The sequence below is a fragment of the Prinia subflava genome, chromosome 4 (assembly GCF_021018805.1).
Source record: "Prinia subflava isolate CZ2003 ecotype Zambia chromosome 4, Cam_Psub_1.2, whole genome shotgun sequence".
In the NCBI taxonomy this organism is placed as follows: Eukaryota; Metazoa; Chordata; class Aves; order Passeriformes; family Cisticolidae; genus Prinia; species Prinia subflava.
Genome location: NC_086250.1, coordinates 31,971,128 through 31,993,496, shown reverse-complemented (window position 1 = coordinate 31,993,496; position 22,369 = coordinate 31,971,128). Strand labels below are relative to the sequence as shown.

Genomic DNA, 22,369 nt, shown 5'->3' with positions numbered 1-22,369 from the left:
AAGATTGAGCCTCTTGTTTTGCTTTATCTGAAAAGCTGATGGAGTAGGGGGAGATGTTCCAAATAATTTGTCTTTGTATATAACATATGACATAAAAACCATCTAATTTGTTTTCATTATGATACATCTGTATTTTCCACTTGTTTTTACTAAATATTATACTTTACCATTTGAGGATATGGCACTGCTAGAGCTTATGACACATGATCTGTATTAAAACTCATATTTTAATACTTATTTAAATGTAGCCTAACAGAACTGCAAATTTAACCAGAAAGCAGTAAGAGCTCTCATTTCCATCAGATTCTCTGAAATGCTTCACAATGAAAACTGATATAATCTGCAGTTTTTAAGACAGTTAACTATGAAGTTTGTTACTTTAATAAGTTTCCAGTATGAAATCTTTTCTAAGGTGTCATAGTTTGTTCTTTATTTAACTTTTAATAATTCAATAATGAACAAGTTCCCAATGTCCGTTTATAAAAGTGAAAACATTAGTGTCTTACATAGGATAATACTGAGCAGAGAGTAAACCAGAGCACCATATTAGAAGACTGATCTAAAAATATCACAATTGTATAGAACCTTAGTGAATTACCCTTATCATAGTAGTTGTCTTAAATACTCTAAAACTGTTTTTCCAAAAATTTATTGTGTCCTGGGTTTGTTTATTCTGCAGTAAGGGCTCATTTCTTCTTTCAGTTTGCAGTGAATATTTTACTTCCCAAGAATTCCCTAAGTTGTATGATGAGCAATCCCAAACAGTGTTAATAGGAACAATATATGTAGGTAATTTCAGAACAGATGTGTCACTGTCCAGACCACAGTGCAATATTTTCAGTATTTGTGGAAAGTACAGGCATCTCAGTCTCACATCAGTGCCTGGTAATGTTATGATGATTATTCAGGTGAAAAACTCCTGAAAGATAACTCAATCATTGGTCACAGCCAGTACAGCTTCATGAAAGGGAAGTCCATCTTAACAAACCTGTTTTCCCTTTATGACAAGGTATACCACCTAGTTGATCAATGGAAGCCAGCTGATACGTTCTTTTTGGATTTCAGCAAAGCTTTTGATAGTGTCTCTCACAGGATCCTTCTGAACAAAATGTCCAGCACACAGCTGTGTAAACACATCATGTGATGGGTGAGCAACTGGCTCACATCAGGCACAAAGAGTTATAGTGAAAGGGGTGACATTTGACTGGGGTCCTGTCATTAGTGGGGTTCCACAGGGCTCCGTTCTTGACCTTGTGTTCTTCAACATCTTCAGAAATGATTTGAAACACAGGACTGAGAGGGATATTGAGTTTGCAGATGGCACAAAACTGGGAGGAACTGTGGCCACCCTGGAAGGCCCTGCAGAGGGGCCTCAAAAAGTTAGAGAGGTGGACAATGACAAACAATATGAAGTTCAACAAGGGAAAGGGGTAGATTGTTCACCTGGGATGTGGCAATCCTGGATGTGTGGACAGACTGGGGAGTGAGATGCTGGGAAGCAGAGCTGTGGAAAGGGACCCAGGGGTTATGGTCTATGGCAAGTTGAACACAAGCCAGCAGTGCCCTGGCAGCCAGGAGAGACAACCCTGTCCTGGGGGCTTCAAGTACAACTTCGCCAGCCGGGCAAGGGAGAGGATTGTCCCCTCTGCTCTGAGCTGGTGCAGCCTCACCTCGAGTGCTGGGGGCAGTTTTGAGCACCACAATATAAAAAAGATATTAAGCTCTTAGAAAGTGTTCAAAGGAGGGCAGCAAAGCTGGTGAAGGGCCTTGAAGAGAAGCCATCTGAGGAGTGGCTGAGGTCACCTGGGCTGTTCAGCCTGGAGAGGAGGAGCCTGAGGGGCCACCTCACTGCTGTCTAAAACTTCTTTGTGCAGGAGAATAGGAGGGGCAGACACTGGTCCCTGTGGTGACCAGTGACAGAACAGGAGGGAACTGCCTGAAGTTGTGTCTGGGGAGGTTTAGTTTGGACATCTGGAAAGGATTCTTCCCCCAGAGGGTGGCTGGACACTGAACAGGCTCCCCAGGGAAGCAGTCACAGCACCAAGCCTGACAGTGTTCAAGAAGCATTTGGACAGTGCTCTCAGGTACATAGCGAGATTCTGTGCAGGGCTAGGGGCTGGACAAAGTGATCCTTTTAGGTCCCTTCCAACTCAGCTTATTCTGCGGTTCTGTGATTCTGTGATTCATTTTGGTATGAAAATATTGGTGTTCAGTCCACAAATGAAGCCAGGAAATGCACAACAAATACAGAATCAACTGTATACACCAGAGTTTTTGTAACACTGTTAATTAGTGAAAAAAAAAATAAAATATTCAAGCTTTGTAAAACATTTTTTAAGATACAAATCTCTGATTAAATATTTTCCTTGCAGAAGACAATCACTTTTCTTAGCACACGAAAAAACCCATGTCTTCAAATGTATCTTTCTGAGATCTGCCTGAAACCCAGTTATCATCAATTTTATGGCTTCTTTTTTCTTTTTTTTTCTTCCAAAATCTGGTAAACTTTTTCATATGAGTGTGATTGACAAAATATGCGTTTAGTGAAGGAGAAGCTGGATGCCCTACAGTGAGTGCTCAAAACATTAGCTTTCACAACTGAATTCTAGAATCTCCTGGAATAAATGTATTGTTAATTATTTCTTCAAAGTCAGGTTGAATTCAACAGTAAGAATGGTATATGCCTCTCATTTTTAGCACTTACCCATATTCACAGCCATGGAAAGCTTTCTCTGAGGGCATTTGCAGGTTTGATCTCCTAAGACTGGTAACAATGAGATGAGAGATCTTGCTGCTAAACCATTACACCAAAGATGAGACTCATTACTAGTGTTATTTTGAAAAGGAAAGCAGTTTTGTTCAGCTTTTAATTCAAAAACACCATTTAGATTGCTCAGGCTTGTGTTGAGAGCATTTCATTTGTACTAGACATTCATATTGTCTATGGTTTTGATTATTAAGAGTATTTGAAATCTTGCACTTTTGCTACGAGTAAGGGCTCAGAGTTGGGGTTGCTCAGCTGCAGAATAGAAGGCTCCTTGGAAACCTCATAGCACCTTATAGTACTGAAGGGAGCCTATGGAGCTGGAGAAGGACTTTTTACAAGGGAGTGTAGTGGTAGGACAAAGAGGAATGGCTTGGAGCCGAAAGAAAGTAGATTTAGAATAGACACTGGGAGGAAATTCTTTACTGTGATGACAACAAGGCACTGGAGTAGGTTTCCCAGAGGAGCTGTGGATGCCCCATCCCTGAAGGTGTTCAATACTGGTCTGGATGTGGCTCTGTGCAACCTGATCTAGTGGAAGACATCTCTGTCCATAGCAGGGGTTTGAAACTAGATGATCTTTATGATTCTTTTAAACCCAAACCATTCTGTGATTCTATAAAAGGAAAAATAGAAGAATGACAGCTTATTAAAAAAAAAGGGGGGATTAACTAATAACTATTTACCAGCTAATTGTTTTTGAAATGTGGAATATCAATATTAAAAAGCAAATCCTTCAAAAGTATTCATAATAATTTAAGATTAGCATTTATTTTAGTTTTTTCTAAAGAGTTTTCATTTTCCTTTTCAAGTTGAACACATATGACATTTTTAATCTATTTTGTTGACGATATGTAAAGATTTAGGTGTATATTATGGAACAAAGAAGCAAAGACTTTCTTTGAGAAAAAGATGTTTTTCTGAGTTATGTAGAAGCATATATCAGGAGGTTTATTTGACAATATACCTTACCTCTGTGTTGGGTGATTTGCCAAAGCTGGACCCGAATTTATCCAGATTTATGAACCAGGAAAATCAATTGCATTGATGTTTTGTGTAGATTTTAAAAATAATTTATCCTTCTGAAATAGCAACGTTAGGTTTTTATGTACTCATCCAGTAGCTAGTTCACTCTTTGTCAGTGCAAACATTCTTGAAATTTAATTCTTGCCTTCCAGGTTTAACTAAACCCCCTAAATGCAATCAGATGATAAGCTCAGTATTCATGAGATTGACAAGACAGTGTTCATCTCTGTCACACTTGCTACTCATATATTTCTTAGTGTGTCTACTGAGACAATCTAGGGAATTTCTTACAGGAAAAAACTCCACAGAATCTGTTAATCTAAATGTATGCATATAGTGTAAATCATATGCTATACAGCCTCCCTGTGTGATGCACTAGAAGCCCAGAGCTAACACTGAAGTCGTATGGACTGGAGGAACTTTTCTGCTTATTGTCTAAAGCCAGGCAAAATATGTTTATAGGAAATAACCAGAGGCAGTGGGAAGATGTCTACAATACTAATACAAGCAGGATTAGAAAACTTAAAAAACCCCAAAATGGCCAACTCCCCCACCCCCAATTCAGAAACACATTAATTTCTCATTGTATTATTCTTCATTTTGTGTCTCTTCTATTGACTATAGATCACCCAGGACAGACTGGAGATTACATTCACCCCCAACCAATTAACCTAGTACACTTTGCATTTGTATCATGCATGAACTGGTAGATATGGAAGGTATGAAAATCCTTGGAAACCATGCTGTAGTATTCAGCTACCTGCAAATTTGTCAGGGGGAGTTCTCCATACCATGAAGGAACAGAAAATGTTAAAGCTGAGATCTGTTAAAATGCCTCTCTAAGAGAACAGTTCTGCTCTTTAGGTACCTGGGTTTGATACTAACACTGGTACTCAAGCAGAAGGCTTGCTTGGTGTGAGGCAATTTGAACAAGTAAGGAGAGTAAATTGGTCCCTTAGGTAATACAAAATCCAAATAGTGCTCACTTCAGTGAAAGGACCCAGGAAAAAGAACAAAGGATATTTGTTGAGACAAAATAACAGATGCAATTATCTATTTTTTTACATAATTGTCATGTCAGATTTATAATTTTATACATTCTCTTTTGACAAGAAGTTGCAATGACTACCCACACTATTTTCTTACAGTGCTCAGAAGTAAACTGCCAGTTTCAGGACAGATCTCCTTGTCACAACTGCCTGGAAAAGAAACACATTACCAACTACAGTAGAAATGCATATTACCATAAGATTTTAAATTCTTTTGTGCATAAGGTGCAATCCAATTTCTTTTCACAACATAATGGTCATAGATTTAAAACTTTTGGCAATTATAAGATGGGGTTTTTTGTTCTGTATAGTCCACAAGATCTCTCTTACAGAGAAATAATAATAAAAAAGGGTTTAAAGATCTCGAGAGGTTTGAGAACCTTTTTTCTATAAAATTCAAAAATTTCAACAAATAAATGTTTGTATATTGCCTGACCAAACTGGTAAAAAATAAATTGCTTTACTTGTTTTGTGATTTCCCCAGATATTCTGTGTCTCTAGTGAAGAGCTGGAAATGTCTTTTTCTTGGGGGAGTGGCACCAGTTGTGACCCAGTTGATTGTATGCACTCTGTACCTTCTCAGGTGGACTTGCTTTATTGATTTGGTGTTTGAGAAGTCCAGACGCTAATGCTCCTAATAATCAGCCATTCTTTTTGACTTTTAGTAACAAGTATTCTCATGCAGTTAATATCAAAAAGAACTTTGTGCTCTACATCCATTATTTCAAAATTACCATTTTTGAACTCCCCTAGTCTCAAGTAAGTTGTACATTGCCTTCCTTTTTTACTGCCTACAATCTTTTCCCCTACTTCCAAGGCCCCATGATGTAAAATGTCATTTTGTCGATCTTCAGTTCCAGTGACAACTTTAATTTTACTGATTTTGATGGGCTTTTCAAATACAATCCCATAGAAATCTCCAGTAGAAGGAGCTTTGCCCCAGAAGTACTCATCAATGCTGCTGTAAGCCTTGCTTGCCTCATAGTTTTCAAATACATTCATATTGGTGTGCAAGTTTGCAGGTGGGTTGTCAGGGATATCAAAGGATTCCTCCTCAAAATCGTCGTCCTTTAACTTATTTTCAGCTCCTTTGTAAGATGAGTAGTATCCCATGTGCTGGAAGAGAGATGGCTTAAAACGTATCACTTCCTTTTGAGCTAACAGGCCACGAAAGTGGATGAGCAACCAATCGCAAGGCATTTCTTGGTAAAACATCAACAGAAAATGGGCCAGGCGTGGTAGGTCATGAGAATGGTAAAGCTTTCCAATGTAGCCCAGCTTGGAGAATTCCAATGTCACCCAGTAGGATCCTTCTCGTGAGGTAATTACTTTCTTAACAGCAGTCAAAAAATTCTTTGAGCAGCGAACGTCGTCTTCCAGCATCACATAATAATCAGAAAGATTAGCACAAAAGTTTAGAAGGAAAGCATAATCTACATTTTGTTTTGATCGAAACTTCACACGGTCCTCGGGGTCATTGTAATTTCTCTTAAGGCCATCCAGTACAGGATAGTAATCCTCAGGGACGTGAATAACTATTAATCTGCCTGCAATTATGTGATGTGCAAATTTCTGTGAAATATCCTGGACCATCCCTTCACACCAGGCCGAGTCGAAATCTGCCAGCTGTACTACCACTGCAATTTCTTTGAGTTCCTCATAGCTTGACTGCTCAAATATGGACTTGATGGTCTCAAGCAAGTAGTTTCCCTTTTTCCGTTTTACAGAGGATAGTCCAATTGTAAGATACTCTGTAAGATACAAAAGACAATTCAAACAGAAACTGAGTATCTGATATTGGAAGCAATTTTATCACACAGATATTCTCCAGAGCTGTGTTTATATCAAATAAACCTCACGAATGCTGAAGACTGAGAAATTTGGTATGTGAATTTATTAAGCTGCATGCAATAAAGGACCTTTATTGCCTTTTCATTAAGCAGTATGATATTGCAAGCAAATTGACATATAGAGACTATTGTGTTAAACATTCACTTGTTTACTGCAAAGGAGTAGCGTGTTGGGGACAAATGCCAAAGCACTGTGAACATTTATGCCTTGTAGACAAAGCCATATATACAATGATAAGGCTGCTAAAAGAAAGGGGATTATAAGGGGATTATTTACACCATATTTTGAAAACAAGGAACTACCAAATGCAGAACTTTTATAATTTTAAGCCTTCTAAAAGTCTAGTTACATCTATGCATAATTTTACAGTTTTATGAATTCTGCATGGATAATTATTTCTCAGTGGCTTCATTTTTAGGGGAATTTGTCTAGTTTTTCTTTGCTAGTAGTTTTTCTTCTAACCCTCTTTCAGGACTCGTTAAGCATTTCACAGGGAACACCCTCTTGGAAGATGCAATTTAGACATTATTTTAATATGGATGAGAACTTCTCTTCTTACTTGTACAAATAATTTTTAATGCTGTTATGTTCTTTCTAGACAGAGATACATCTTATAAAATAAGAATTTTAATCTCTGATGTTTTGCAGTCACTGTCATTGCATTTTTACCAGCATTTCAAATCAGGATTATTTTCAGATATTTGGTAATATATCTCTATTTTTTTAACTTCTGATGTAAAAAATGTTAAGACTTTGAAAGGGTGTACTTAAGTTGAACCTACCTCAACTTTCTTAAAATACAGTCATTTGTAACAGACTGCTCTGATAGTGATTCAGGGTTTCCCTTGAGGTTAAATTTGCTCAAAATAAAGTTGTACAGTGAAGTACAACCCCCAGAAGTCATTTACAGTGCCTACAGAGCCCCAAATTTTTCAAATTTAATTTGAACAAACTTTATAGCTTTCTACAATTCACATATTATTCTATTTTATCTTCTGGGCTTGGACTTCAGAGTCCTGTTTATGTATGTAAAATGGTTGATTTGGAACCCGAGGGACATCTGCCTGAAGTCTAGATATGGCCGTATTTCACTTTTAGAGGAAAGTCTTGAACCATGTCTGAAATAACTACATAGTCCGTCTGCAGACGGCTGTGAGAAGAATCCTCCTTTACTGTTCTGATAATAGCACAATTCAGCTCCCTTTTTAGCACAGCTGAAGGAGTGGGGAGGTCCATTTGCAGCCGCTGGGCCAGCAGAATAGTGGACCTGAGGGGTGTATCCATATGATTCCAAGCATGGCTAAGATTGGATTCACCTGTTATACAGAGGTTGACAGTATGGTCTCAGAGGGTGGTTGTGGAACACCACAAGCATATGCCTTGCTTCTGCTTTCTAAATCATCTTCCTCTTGCCTGGGAGGAGATTGATGGAGTTATGCTCACACAGACCATCCAGGGGCTGCCTGCAGGGTATCTACAAGTCAGGCAGTTGGTCAGAAGGTGGGGCAATCACTGCCAGGTCCGGACTAGCAGCCATTCAAGAATGGCCTATGATAGAGGTCCCACTAACTCTCTTGAGACTGTCACTGCTTAACTCAGCCCCTCTTGCACAGAAATACCACAGGGACTATATGGATTTCACACCTTTTTGAATTACCTCATTTTGCAACATTCAAATTGCAGTTACTTACTTTTCCTTGGCAAAGGTGTGCCAGCTAGGAAGCGATAGGAAATGTTTATAGATCCTGAGAAATTAGACAAATCTTTAAAACTATGAACATAACGCTCTGGGTTGAGCTGGTGCGTGGCTGTTTCTCTGATTAATTGCTTGTCCCCTTCCTATAAGCGAGAAAACAAAAATAACAAAAAAGGGAGAGAGAAAGAGAGAAACACATTTGTGAATGCCAGCTAGAGAGGAAACATGGACAGGCAGGTTTCCAAGAATAATGTTTTTCAGTTTCAGCTTTCATGAAAGCATGTAAATGTCACCTCATTTAAAACAAAAACAAGCAAACAAACCCCCCCCAGGCCAATGAGTATTACTGAATATCATACATTTTAGCCACAGAAAATCTACCATAAGTCTTCAGATTACAGTCAAAGGAATAAAGCACTTTGCAGAAAACTCTGGAAAGGTAGCAAACATTAAATTATTGGCCAAAAAATGCTGAGGTGTTCAAAAGAGGGATAAGAAAACATCACTCAGCAACAGATAAGATAATTTTCAAAGATGTAGAAACAGGGAAGTTTAAAAAAAATGTTTTCAGTGATTAAAAATTCTACCAAAATTGCTGAAAAGGAAAGACAAATCTAGATCCTGACACCTAGCTCATTTTGAAGTTTTTCTGAGAAGCTTAGCTCAGGTTTGCTACAAGAAGAAATGCATGTGATCATGCAGACAGTAATAGTTTCTCTGAATTTGGAGAACATTTTTTGATGGCATAGTCAAAAGGTACATTTATCACCATGCTTCCTCTTCCTGCCTCCTTCTTCAGTCCTTCCAAGAGGCTTCCCTTCTGTAGTAAAGGTACAGAAGGGAAGGAGCGTCTTCAGTAGTGCCCTGTCCATAAGGCCACTTTGGCCTCAGGAAAAAATCTGTTCCTTAGACCTTAAGAAAAGGGAAAAAAAATCTAACAGATCATGAGGACTGACTTTAAGAGTAGGAATGCTTATTTAATTTATCTGGTTTGATTTTAGTCTGATGACAAGCACATTTATGAATGAGTTAGTTTCTTCTGGTGTATGTAGTATGTTAATGCACTAAAACTTCTGGATCTGTCATTAAATGGGAGCATTGTACAATAATAGTAGTGCTGCTGACAAGAACAACCACAGAAACAGTAAACAGCACTCATATTTAATGGCATAAATATTAGAAAATGTGTCAAAGGTATATTTTATAGCATGAAGAAATATTTCTGTAAACTGATCTTACATTCATTTGTAGTTCATTGTTTTTCTTGTATAGAAGTAGTAAATAATCCACTTCTGAGCTTAGTAAAGATCTTTGGCAGACATCCAGGGGCATCTACCTGCACTGTTATGCTCTCTTGATCCTCAGTGTCTCTTGAGTAATTTCTCTCTAGTGCTTATGTGCCACTTTGCATTTGCTTTTAAATTACGAGAGGAAGTTTGACAATCAGGTTCAAGATTAAAATGTAACTCAATGATCTAGAAATAAAATACACCAAAACTTCCATGAGATTTTCCATGAAAAATGTCAGATGGAAAAGAACAAAAGCCTGGTCCAAAAGCTTTCTTTTTCAAAACCCTTTCTTTAATATCAAAAAATTGTGTCATGCGTTCCAGAACAGAGACAAAATTCCTTGTTTCATAAGGTTTTGAAATGGAAACTTGTTCTGCTGAGGTTTTGCTACATAAAATGTTTAGAAATAGACAATGTAAGAAGAAAATGTTTTGATTTTAACAAGTAAAATATCTAAACTGACCACAAAAATTTTCCTTTTATCCCCCTCTTCAATAAATGCCTTTTGTGGCTAACATTTCTTCTTAATAGTTGCTATTTCATTCTTTTGTTGAATGATGGGAAAAACTGAAATCTGGATTTTTTTCAGAAGATTAAAATCTGTTTCATCTATCTCTGACTACTATGTAGAGGTCAGTGAAGCTGAGGAACTTGATTAGCTGTCCTTGGTTTTCTTCTCTAGACTTTTCTAGAATGGTTTTGGCTTTCATCTGTTAACTAACCTCTAACATATATTCCAGTGTTTGCTGGGAGTTTCATGTGGGTGCCATAGGATGAAATGCCAGAGTTCTCCATCCTGTATGAAGATACCCTGCTTTGCTAAGCATGCTGTGTCAACAACAGTAGTGCTGTTCTTTGCATAGTGCCCAAATTAGTGATTAGAATTCATAGGAGAGTGCAGAACACATGCTTCACTTACAATCCACTTACAACTCTGAACAGGTATAAGACCCCCTTGTGTATATTGTGATATCTGGTATATTTTAGTGTAATATATGTTCAAAATGCTTGATCATACACTGCAGATGAAGCATCTTAAACTGCTTTTCTAATACACATGTATCAGCACTACACAACTGCATACCCACTGCCCAGCATAGTTCAGCTATTTTGCCACATGGGCTCTTACTTTTCATTTCTGCAGAAAATGCCCTGCAGAAAACAGTGAAGGGATTCTCTGGACATGTGAGACCCTTTGAGCAAAATCAGGAAGTTTCTCTTCTCCCTTCTTTAAGGTTTACCAAAATGAATGTCATTTTAATACTCTAACTTTTTGAAAAAGATCACTTGTCTTACATCTGGTGCCAGCATCACAAACCCTTGCACAGCCTGCTGCCTGAGACTGGAAGGAGGAACTCTGGGTCAGTTGTCTTCCTTCTATCCAGTAACCTTTAGAAGATAGTCCAGCAAGAGTTTGGCTGCAATTCAGAGAGCCTTTGGGGCTCTGAAGACTTTCAGATTTTTATTCCCTGAGGGAAACTGGTTAGACTGCTGTCCTCAAAAGCTTTCCCCAAGTATATTTCTCTTCACCACAAACACTGAAATTGCTCATCTTTTACCTCAGCAGAGTAAACACACCAGACATGGTATGTTTGGAGCTGTCAGACAGGGTCAGGAAATTTGAGAATAAAACTAAATAAATAAGCTGAAAAGTCAACATCCTCACACACTTGAAAAACACTTGATGGACCATAAAGGTATCAAGAGACCTGGAAGAACTCTCAGGAGACTTGGCAAGAGACTTGGCTGAGAGCCACATGAATGCAAACATGCCAGGACTGTGAAGAGAGAAGCAATGAAAGAGAGTGAATTTATAAAAGGTGGGGGAAGGGGGAAGAGCAAATTAAGAATAAGACACAGAGCCATCTGGGGAGCTGGCAAATAGGACAGGAAAAGATTTCAAAAACAAGCCAAGAGGAACACCATTAGCGGTGATAATAAAAGCACTTGCAGAAACATCTGGGGGACTTTGAAGCAATTAGCAAACAGAGAAAAAACATAAGAAAAAATACAACAAGGGAAAAAAATGATAAGCCAGGTCAAATTTAATCATATGGAAGAAATGCTAAATTAATAAACAAGTGCAAAACCTTAGTGTTAGACAAAGAAATACGTCTGTGCTGGAGTAACATTCTACAAGCATGGGCTACCTTTTCAATGGCTTAAAGAAGAACTAGCATAATAATATTGTAAATATTTACAATACTGTTATAAGTAATTTTATAATTATAATATTTTAAAATAATTAGGACTTGGTTCTGATAAATAATGTAAGGATTTTACTATTTGTGTATTACGCTCTTTGACATACTATTATTTTTGTTTTCAGATACAAATAAGATCAGAATTCACCGTTCAAAATATTGGAAAATCCATACAGTCCCTGTTCAATTGAAGATAAAGACAGCACTATCTAGTCATATCATAATATAACAAATTCAGTTTAGTAATTTTACTATTTTCAAGATCCATTTTTTCAACCACTATGGTCTTTTACTGGGCCCAGTTCAATCTCCAAAGAACTGGAAATTCAATTCATTAATCGAGTCTCCAAGCTCACTTCGCATTCAGCACTGAAACACCCCTAGGTTACAAATAAACCGTAGAGTTACGTTATGTTGTCAGTAGCTTATTTGTTGAAATTCCTAACATAAATATTTCCACATTTTTTTTTCAAAATCGTAAACCTACATTAGGTTTCATTTGTCTAATTTTTAATACTGTAGCACTGTTAGACTAAAATCTGAGTTACAGAAAGTAAAAAAAACACAAAATAAACTCACTAAAATGAAATTATTTACAGAAGGAGTTTAAAGCAGATGGAATGGGTGTAAACTTTCTTTCATAGTTTTATTTCTATAATAGCATTTAATGCAGTATTCCAAGGTGAGATTTGCTGTGTATATGGAAAAACAAGCTCCCAGCTCACAAATTGTTCAGACGTAATTTATCCTCAACAATTTACTGTTTTACTAGGGATGTTTTACTCTTTTGTTGTTCCAGGATCATTTCTGCGCAACTTACCAAAACATAACCATCCTCAATGTACAAGTTCATGAACAGCAAGCAAACAACAAGGATTCCTAAGAATGACACTGCTGATCGTTTCCGCAAGCATCTCATTTTATCAAAATATTTCAAGTTGTGTCTCGTGAAGAACTGCATACAGTAGTGTCACCTATGAATAAAACCACAGCATTACAAGAATGGTCCACCTGATAAGCATGACAACAACTAAACTTACCTTCAGATGTATCAAATCCCTTCAAACTTACATAGACTGCATTTTCAGGCAGAATTAATTTCATTTAGGCATTGTCATCTTCAGGTTTAATATACAATCTTAACTACAAACTAAGCTTCCTTTTCTTTGTGTGTGCCTCAATGAAGAAAAAAAACCCGTATGTACTGTCATACCCATTTTAAAGTTGGCTTATAATGTCACTGTGGCAGAAGTGCATCAACTGTGAGTTTAGTTTGCATTGGTTTAGTTTGCTATGCTTAGCTGTGAGATCCCAACTTGGTAGCTAGAGATGGTGCTGTGCATTGCTCCCCCATGTACCTGTGTCTCCTCCCAGCGACAGGCCAGGTCAACAGGCAAGGAGGAAATCATTGCATGATTCAGTGTTGTTACCAATAGAGGAATTCTGTATACCAGAGCTTCCAGGAACATATAAGGTACCTTCTCTGAAGTGAAAAAGCACTACCAAGACTGTATAACATCCCTTAGCCTTGGGCCTCCGTACTAGGATGGAAAAACTCTCAGTGGAGGTATTATTTCCATCTTCAGAAGAAAGGTGGGTGTCTATCTTAGACCAGACACATCTGAGCAGAGTATTGTGAAATCCTTACCAACTTGATTAGATAAATCAAATAAGGGTAGCACAGAGACCACAAAGCCTCTTCAGTATTTCTGTTCAAGATCAAGAAAGAGGACTGTCTAATCATATCACAATGTTGCATTGTTGCTCTGGTTTTTTTGAGATTTTTTAAAGCCTTTTACTTGCTTGTAAGATGGAGTCAGTTCTTTAGCTACTGTTGCAATATTAAGAGTCAGTCTTTCACTTTCTCACGCTTTGGAACATAAACAACCTTTCTTGTTTTTGTTCACTGTCCTTTGCTTACATATTTCCAGCCTGAAAACAATGTTGGTTGACAGCTGGCATGGCCAGTGGGGTGAAGGGGTAGTAACCCCAATAGCCAATGTGCTTCCAGACCCACAAAATTATAAAAGGAAAGAAATAAACAGGCTGGCCCTCTTTTTCTCGGTGGGGAGCAGCTTTCACTGAAGACCTCTGCCTCTGTGTGGTTGATTATTGCGTTCTGGGCAACATTGCATATTCATTTTAGTCATTTTACTCTGTAAAATAAGATGAATGCTGTTCTTGTACACCAAATTGTAAGCACTAACCTGTGCAGGGACTGTATGTGTTTGAACAAGATTTGGCCCTAGATTAAAGATCTCACTGTGCAAACTCTGAGGGATTATTAGCAAAACATCAGACTATAAATTATTATTTATGTGTTATGTTCTTGCTCATATTTTAACTATTTTCTACAGCAATTCATGATTTTTCAATCAAATGTAGTATATAGAAGTTATATACAAATGCAGACTTCAAGCTAGCCTGTGTGAAGTAGTAAAAACACTACACATGCAATGGTTAAACCCTGTACTCAAGTACCTTCATTTTTGAAAGTGTTGAACATCTTCACTGATACAAAATAGGCCATATTAGGAGTTCCATAAATGATTTGTCATGTCATATAAAAAAATATCCTGTCTTCATAACAAAAAACCTACCAAGCACAAAATCCAATGTATATTTGTTTTGCCAAACTATAAACACATTTAACAGTATAAAATATGAGTCCATTAGACTCTAGAGAACTAGTAGGTAAATATATCAAATATTAGTAATGCAATTAATAATTGCAAGGAATCCATAGATTCGAAATGAACTGCAGTAAATGGAGGCTGGTTGTACACAGAGTGTTTTTATATTCACTATGTTGAGAATAAAACCAAATTACAGGCTGTATGAAGGAAAAAAGGAATCAGTAACAATATATATTTTTGTCTGTCTTTATTTAGGGTGGGCTGAATTACAGAAACCTGATTATTCTGAAGCTTAAAATCCCAGTGTAGATATTTTTTTAAGTTACATTAAGGATTTCCTTTTTCTTAATATCCAAGGACATTGAAAATAAACCTCAGGAAGAAGTGTTAGGGACATGAATCTCTAAACACTAGGCCTCCCTATACCCCTGCAACTCCCTGTGACAGCACAGCAGTTGCTAGTTGTCTGTGGATTCCAGCAGACTGTTGTGGAAATAACAGGTTGCCCCTGTTTTAGAAAAGACTCTGTTACACATACAATTTGGGTTTCATTTTTATTTCATTCTTTTGTTGTTGTTGTTTTTTAGTCCCCTTCTCCCCTGCTCCCTCTCTTCTTCTTTTCACAGTACAATTACTGTGGATTTTCAAACCACTACACTCTTTTAAAAACCAATCAGAGGATCATTGGATGGATTAAATACTGACACTTCTCATATTGTTGGCATTAACTATCCTGACTATTGAAAATGCAGTTAGTCTGGGGTAGAGTGCTTGCAGTTGCTGTGAACATATTACATTTTCTTTGGGTTAAAAAAAAAAACAAACAAACTTGGAAATAAATAAATGTGGGTTTTTCTCAGTCACAGAGTGACAGTATGTGACATATTTGCTGGCTGGACTGTGGTGTTACATAGCTCCCCATCTTTGCCCTGAGCCACCTGTCTGAAGTCCCCAAGGGTGAGGAAGGGGCTTAGAACTATGCTTCCTGGCCGTATTAGACCATTCCTATGCTGGATTAGGAATAAATATAGAGGGAATTACATAGGTGAGGCTAGAGGAACATAGGACTGTCATGAGTAAAACTGATGAATAGAGAGAGGAGAGCACAGTACTGTCATCACTCAGAGAACACCTGCGTTGTGCTGGCTTCACACAAAGCCATGACATCACTGTTTTGCACGTGGAAACATCTGAAAGCAAAACATCGTGCCAGTGGGGGGGTTTGTTCATCAGATCTCTTGGTAGGTCCATACCAAGTAAATGCACGGAAGGGAGGGCGCGCCCCGGTAGACGCGCCACGGAGGAGGCTCTGACACCGCTGCTGACACCAGGTGGCAGCGCAGGCCTGCCGGTGCCAGCCTCAGCCTGCTCCTCACCGCTGTCCTCAGGCTGCTCCTCATGGCTGTCCCCCCACCCTGCTCCTCATGGCTGTCCCTCAGTCTGCTCCTCACCACTGTCCCTCAGTCTGCTCCTTACCGCTGTCCCCCAGCCTGTTTCTCTCCACTGTCCCCCAGCCTGTTCCTCACCGCTGTCCCTCAGGCTGTCCCTCACTGCTGTCCCCCAGCCTGTTCCTCACCGCTGTCCCCCAGCCTGTTCCTCTCCACTGTCCCCCAGCCTGTTCCTCTCCACTGTCCCCCAGCCTGTTCCTCTCCACTGTCCCCCAGCCTTTTCCTCACTGCTGTCCCTCAGGCTGTCCCTCACTGCTGTCCCTCAGGCTGTTCCTCACCGCTGTCCCCCAGCCAGAGTCTGTCTGATGGTGCTACTTGACACCTTTACACTGTGAGCTTTTAGCTAAGAACGTGCCTAGGGTTGTACACACGTACAAGCAGAATTCCTTACATCTTCCCAAAGCTGCTTCCTCTTGCATCTCTGTATCTGGTCTGTGGATTGCACTGTGGAACACTGTGCCAGTGAAATTTGCACAGAAAAAAAAAAAAAAGATAAATCTTACCTTTTTTTTTTTTTTGCAGATAGTGCCATTCATCTTTTGAAAAATAGTCTCAGAATTTCCTACCGTGAGACCTCTGATATTCTTTAAGACCATTTGAGCAGAATATTCACCATTATCAAAAATTTTTTACTTTGATATTGAACAAAAGGCTTCATTCAATTCAATTCTGAAGGCACAGCTTCGCTTGAAGATTTTGTCTTCATTATTCATGCACAATTAAGTAGCTATCAGAATAGTATAAATTCAATTTGTTTCATAAAACTGGCACCAAGCAGTTAAACAAAATTATTAATAAAGATGCATAAATTATAAATATTTTCCTTTCTAAATGAGATGTATTGCTTTCCTCAGTCTCTAGAGAGGGAACTTGTAAGACACCAGATCTCTATGTACATGTATGTGTTGCTATCAGACATACATGTGCTATTTTACACAGTAATGTGAAATTGTAAGTCCTTTGACTTTCTGAAAAAATACACAGTGAAGAGGTGGTGAGCCAAAAAATGCAATGCCATACCTTTACAGGGTGTAGATGCTGTCCTTTATAGGATCTACAAAGGTGTGAAATCTCTGTAAAAGGTCAAGAATTGATTTTCACCTGACAGTGCAAGGTTTTCTCGTGTAGAATTTAAAATGCCCAGGAGAATTTTAACATTTTTTGAAACAGTACATCCCAAATGACCATCCAGAAAGAGACTGTTTTTACTAAACCAAGTCCTTGAAACAAAAAATTGAAATTAAAATATTTAAATTTATGTCTATTAAAATTTTAAAACAAAATTCAATTTGGATTTCAATATGGCTCTTCCCGAGAGGAAAAAATTACATAAAGAAAGATTTTTTTCCTTATTTTTCTTTTTCAGAGGAAAAGACTTTTTGCCATCTGTAGAATAATTTCTCTAGGCCGCATTCATGCACACTCACTCTAGTAAACCATTTCCTATTTGATCCATTCTAATTCATCATCACGTTCTGATAATACTAGGGATTTGTGTTTTGTCCTGCTTTTAGAGATTATCGCATACTTTCCTTACCTATTTCCTCCATAAGCAGATATATAAAAAGTCCCTGTGGTGCTACTTTACCCTTAAGCATGGCAACTTGAGTTAAGGATTCAGCCTTACCTAAACAGTAGAAGTAACCTGCTTGTATCTACCGCTGTACAAGGGTGGAGCAACAAGGTTGTCTTCATATTATATTCTGGTCTGCTTGAGTTCTGTAGCTCAGCAGCTCAAAACAAGTTGCTTATTTACAGAGGTGCTGATGGCTGAGAGAAATGGCAACTGAGTTGTTTCAGTATTTTAATATTTTTAAATGATTCATGTAGCTTTACCTGTCACTGTAGAGTCCATATTCCAGGAGATGGGGCTGATCCACTTCCACATTTATTATATGAGATAACACAAAAAACAATGTGATTGGATTATTAAAACCCTTGAAAACTTTATCGCAATCCCTCATTTGACTGAGATGCTCAGAAGCAGGAAATCCATTCCTCGGTTTTGTGATATACAATTCTACCACTCTGTTACTGGATTTCTTTACTTGCAGTTCTTAATCCTTGTCCAGTGTGTTTTTCAGTTTTTCTTTCAGGAAGACTGCACACAATATTTCAAGGATTGCATTCAATTATCTTTATAAAGTTAAAAGGAAAGCATTTCCAAAAAAAAAAAAAAAAAAAAGAAAAAAGGGAAAAACCCCAAAACAAACCAGATTTTTTTACATGGTTATTATTATATTTTGCATGTAGCATAATTTTCTTATACAAGTTAAAAAAAGTAAATTCTAAATTGTGATGTAGAGTTGAGCTACAGAGGGAAGTATACTAGAGAATTGTACTGGATAGGTTATTCTGTGCGGCTCAGATAGACTCCCCGGCAGATTCACTGTCTGCCTTCCTGAAAGCATAAATGTATGTATAAAATGTTTAAGGCTGACAGGTAGGATGTTTGCTGCCACTGGCAGCAGGGAAATAAAAACTAGTTTGAAGGAAAGGAAAGTTTAACTCAGGATGAGTCTAACAAATCCAGAGGAGCTCAGGTTTTAAACAGCCATAAGTAGATTGTATGGCTACACATGCTTAAATAAATAGTTTAAAGATTATTATATTGTCTGAAATCTGGGTTCTAGATACAGGAGGTTAAAAAAATCAAGATATATTACTATGCAGATTACTCAAAATTGAAACAGATAAAAGGATGGGCAAAAGAAGTAGGTTTTAGAAAAGAATTTGAAAGGCATAATTATCCTTGATCCACAGAAAGTGAGAGATTATTTCAAACACTAATGTAGCGTACAGATATATACAGACCCCAACAGTTTTGGAAAAGGGATGAGAGTTTGGGAGGAAACAGGTGATTCAGCTGAGACAAGTTACTGAACAATATAGAAAAGCAAAGAGCTTAAATTCAAAGCAGGTGTTGGTGGATGAAGTGTCTTTTCTGTCTGAAAGCTTCAGAGTGATATAAAATGGAGTCACAAAACTGGCTGTAACACTCTGAGCAAAAGGTAATGCATTTCTTCTGGCATGGAGGAGTAAAGTCTAATCAAGGGGAAGAAATGAATAAGAAGTGTGAAGTTGCATTGACTTAGATGGTAAAGCGCTATCTAATCCATCATTGGATGGATGGCTGTATACCAGTGGATATATTTTATCAAGTAAGTTGTAGTGTATAATATGGGTTTTAGAAAAATGATATAGACAGTGAGTTAATGGCATGTGAAAAAAGCCTGGAAGATAGAAAAAATGTAACAAAGAAACCTGAAATAACCCTGAATTTCTGCTCCACAGAGACAAAGCAAAGAGTAAAATAAAATAGCATGGGCATGAAGAGGGAAAAAACAAGTAACTGTGACATCCAGCAAGAGTGAGATTAGAAGCTTTTAGAGATACAGGAGTGGGGTATAAGTCCGCATGAGAAATACAGGGAGAAACCCTGTCCATTGAAAATAGCAGTGGGCATCATTCAGAGAAGAGAATTTTTAGAAAGCTGAGGACAGACATTAAGTTATATATATACCCAGTAGATTTTATCCATTGACTCATCGATTAATGAAAGGAACATGTGGACACAAGTATTGATATTCTGACTCAACAGAAGATAAATTTTTAATGAATAGCTGTCACACAGGACATTTATACAGTATGAGAGTACTGAGATTATGAGAAGCTACAGGCTATCAGACAAACTAAATTTCTTGAGTCTAGGGACCAGCAACAATAAACTAGAGGGACATCCTTGTGTGAAGGTACCTCCGGTCTCAGTCCCTTCACCCAAAACACTGATTAATTAGCTATATGAGCTAATGTCTCAGCAACACCTCCTCCATATGTTAACTTATACCTCAATGTCCCACAGCCTTCAAGGTTGAGAGCTAAGAGCTTGTCAAGTGCCATGGACAACCCTGTTTCAATAGAATTGAACTGAGACAGAGACAAATATATTTTGGGGATTAAAAAAATGAACAGAAGTGTTTGACCAAAGCTGTCTAATCTTGATGAAAAGAGTTTCATCTGACTCTGATGAAATCAGTTCATGGTTTCCTCATCATCACATTCTGTAACCTCACATAATAGAGAGGTTAGTGGCTTTTTCAGAGAACTGCAAAATTACAGAAAGGTTGAGGCTGAAAGGGACATTTAGATGTCATCTGTTCCAGTCTCTGTGTCTGTGTTGCACTGCCTGGAACGAGGTGCCTTCGGTTGTGTCCAGACAGCTTTTGAATGTATGCAAGGAGTGAGATCCATGCATTCTCTGGGCAGCACGTGCCAGGGTTCAGTCACTCCCATCACAGTAAATGATGTTCAGAGGGAACCTCCTGAGTTTCAGTTTGTGCCCATTAACTCTGTGCTGTCACTGGGCAATACTGGCTCTGTCTTCTTTACATCGTCTATTCAGATACTCACATACAGTGTAAGATTCCCTCTGAGCCTCATCTTCTCCAGACTTAACCTTCCAAGCTGTCTCAATCTTTTCCTACAGCACAGATGCTCCAGTCCCTTAAACATCCTTGGGACCCTTCCCTGGACTCTGTTTGGCATGTCCATGTCTCTCCTTTACTGGGGAGCCTGAAACTGGGTACAATACTCTAGGAGCGGCCTCACCAATGCCGAGAACAGCACAACCCTTGACCTGCTAGCAGTGCTGTCTCTAAGGAGCCCAGGATACCATTGGCCTTTGTGTGAGCCAGCACAGACAGGATGCAGGAACAAACATAAAAATATCTACAAAATGCACTGAGCCCATTTATTTTTGTTACTCCACCAGCCAAGGATCCTCAAAGCAGCACCCAGGCACACAAGCAGAGGTGCAGGCACTGTAGAGCTTGGTCCATGATAGAGGGTCACTAAACCTGCTGGTTTTGCCTGTGTATCAGGGATTTGCACAGGAACAGTTTGCCACTGTGCTTGATCTTTCTTGCAGCAGAGAATAAATCTCCAGAATGTTTGATAGGGTGTCTCTAAGCCTATCAGAGGCCTATATTATCTAAACACAGATGTTCTGCTTGTCAAACACACAAGGCTAAACAGCAATTAATATGATATACGTGTTTTTTGACACCCCAGCTGTAAATCACTTGAGTGTGTATTTACAATACTCCTTGCCAATCTTCTGTTATTTCCCCAGTCTTTGCTGCAAGGGCACATTACTGGCTCTTCTTCAAATTCAAGCCGACTGTGGCTGCCAGGTCCTTTTCTGCTAAGCTGCTTTCCAGCTGGGTGGTCCCCAGCATATATTGGTGTAAGGGGTTGTAACTGGTGCAGGATTTGGAATGTCTCCTTGCTGACACCCGAGGTTTCTGTCAGCTCAGTTCTCCAGCCTGTCAAGGTCCCTTTCTGTTGTAGCACAAGTCTGTGGTGTATCAGCCACTCCTCCCAGTTTTGTGTCATTTACAATAATTTAGTTATTTGTAAACCTGATGTGGAGCAAAACCTCTCAACTAAAAAAATCAACGAGCCTCCATGGAGTTGCATATATGTGTGACTAATTTCAACCTATCATTTGATGTAACCTTAACCCTAAAGGGGAATTTAGGTACTGAGTTGTGACAATAATTCTCCATCCTTTTCTTGCTTCACAGGGTTTGCAGGTTGTCAGAAGGCAGCATTACCAGAGATGCACAACCCTGAGATATTTCATCTGATTAGGAATGAGTGACATCTTTTGAGATACGTATTCACTTCTGAGGAGACTTGGTATTTGATATAATAGACCTATGTCAAGCATTGAAAGATGTTTTTACCTGACATCCTTACATATTGTTTCACAGAGCTTACATAATGACATGAATTCGAGGGACACTGTCAAGATCAAAAAGTAAATTTTTTTTTAATTGGATGATTTCAAAATATTTTTATTATATTTTTTCTTTTTAATTTTTCTTTTTAATTTTTTTATTAATGGCATATTTGAGTCCTTCAATATCTACTTAGACTAGGTTTAACTCTTTCAGAAGAGGAAAAAATTCCATTTAGAAAGTTGGCTAACTTTTAAGGGGCAACAGTCAAACTCATGAGATTCTACCATATAATTGGATATTTACACCAAGCCATGTATCTGTGAAGGTCACGGTACTCCTGGAAAATAATGCAAAATAGGTTTGAAAATTAAATGTTTGAAAATTTGTTTTCATTAACCATACTACTAATTTGTTTCTAAGGTAAAAGTTTCATTAACCCTTTCCAGTGGTAACCTAGGCACCAGCTTCCTGATCCATGAAATAGCTCATTTTGTAGACAAGGCTTAGGAAAGTATGGATAGGTATGTGTGACCAAAAATTGGCTTATTATTTAAAAAAAACAAAACCACAATGAACTTCAGTAAATTTTGATGAATAACCATATATAAGATGAAACTAATTCTTTACAAAATGCTGTATTTGTTTGTCTTTTAATGTTTTG

The 22,369-nt window shown here is 38.2% G+C and overlaps 1 protein-coding gene across 1 annotated transcript; it reads right to left on the bottom strand.

Moving 5' to 3' along the window:
• Positions 1–3,306: 3,306 nt before the first annotated feature.
• Positions 3,307–15,916, bottom strand: MGAT4C (MGAT4 family member C). Its single transcript, XM_063394993.1, has 3 exons — positions 15,770–15,916; positions 8,382–8,529; positions 3,307–6,590 (listed from the first exon to the last, which is right to left on the bottom strand). Exons 1-3 carry the CDS (start codon positions 15,914–15,916, stop codon positions 5,434–5,436), a joined length of 1,452 nt encoding a protein of 483 aa, XP_063251063.1. The 3' UTR covers positions 3,307–5,433.
• Between the last annotated feature and the right edge of the window lie 6,453 nt (positions 15,917–22,369).

What these genes read in the sequence shown, in the direction of transcription:
- MGAT4C (XM_063394993.1), bottom strand. Translation starts at nt 15,916, where the DNA reads ATGAGGAGCAGCCTGAGGACAGCGGTGAGGAGCAGGCTGAGGCTGGCA. An exon ending in CCCTTCCGTGCATTTACTTG is followed by an intron (nt 8,530 to 15,769) that starts GTATGGACCTAC and finishes TCTCGCTTATAG; the next exon opens with GAAGGGGACAAGCAATTAAT. An exon ending in CACACCTTTGCCAAGGAAAA is followed by an intron (nt 6,591 to 8,381) that starts GTAAGTAACTGC and finishes TGTATCTTACAG; the next exon opens with AGTATCTTACAATTGGACTA.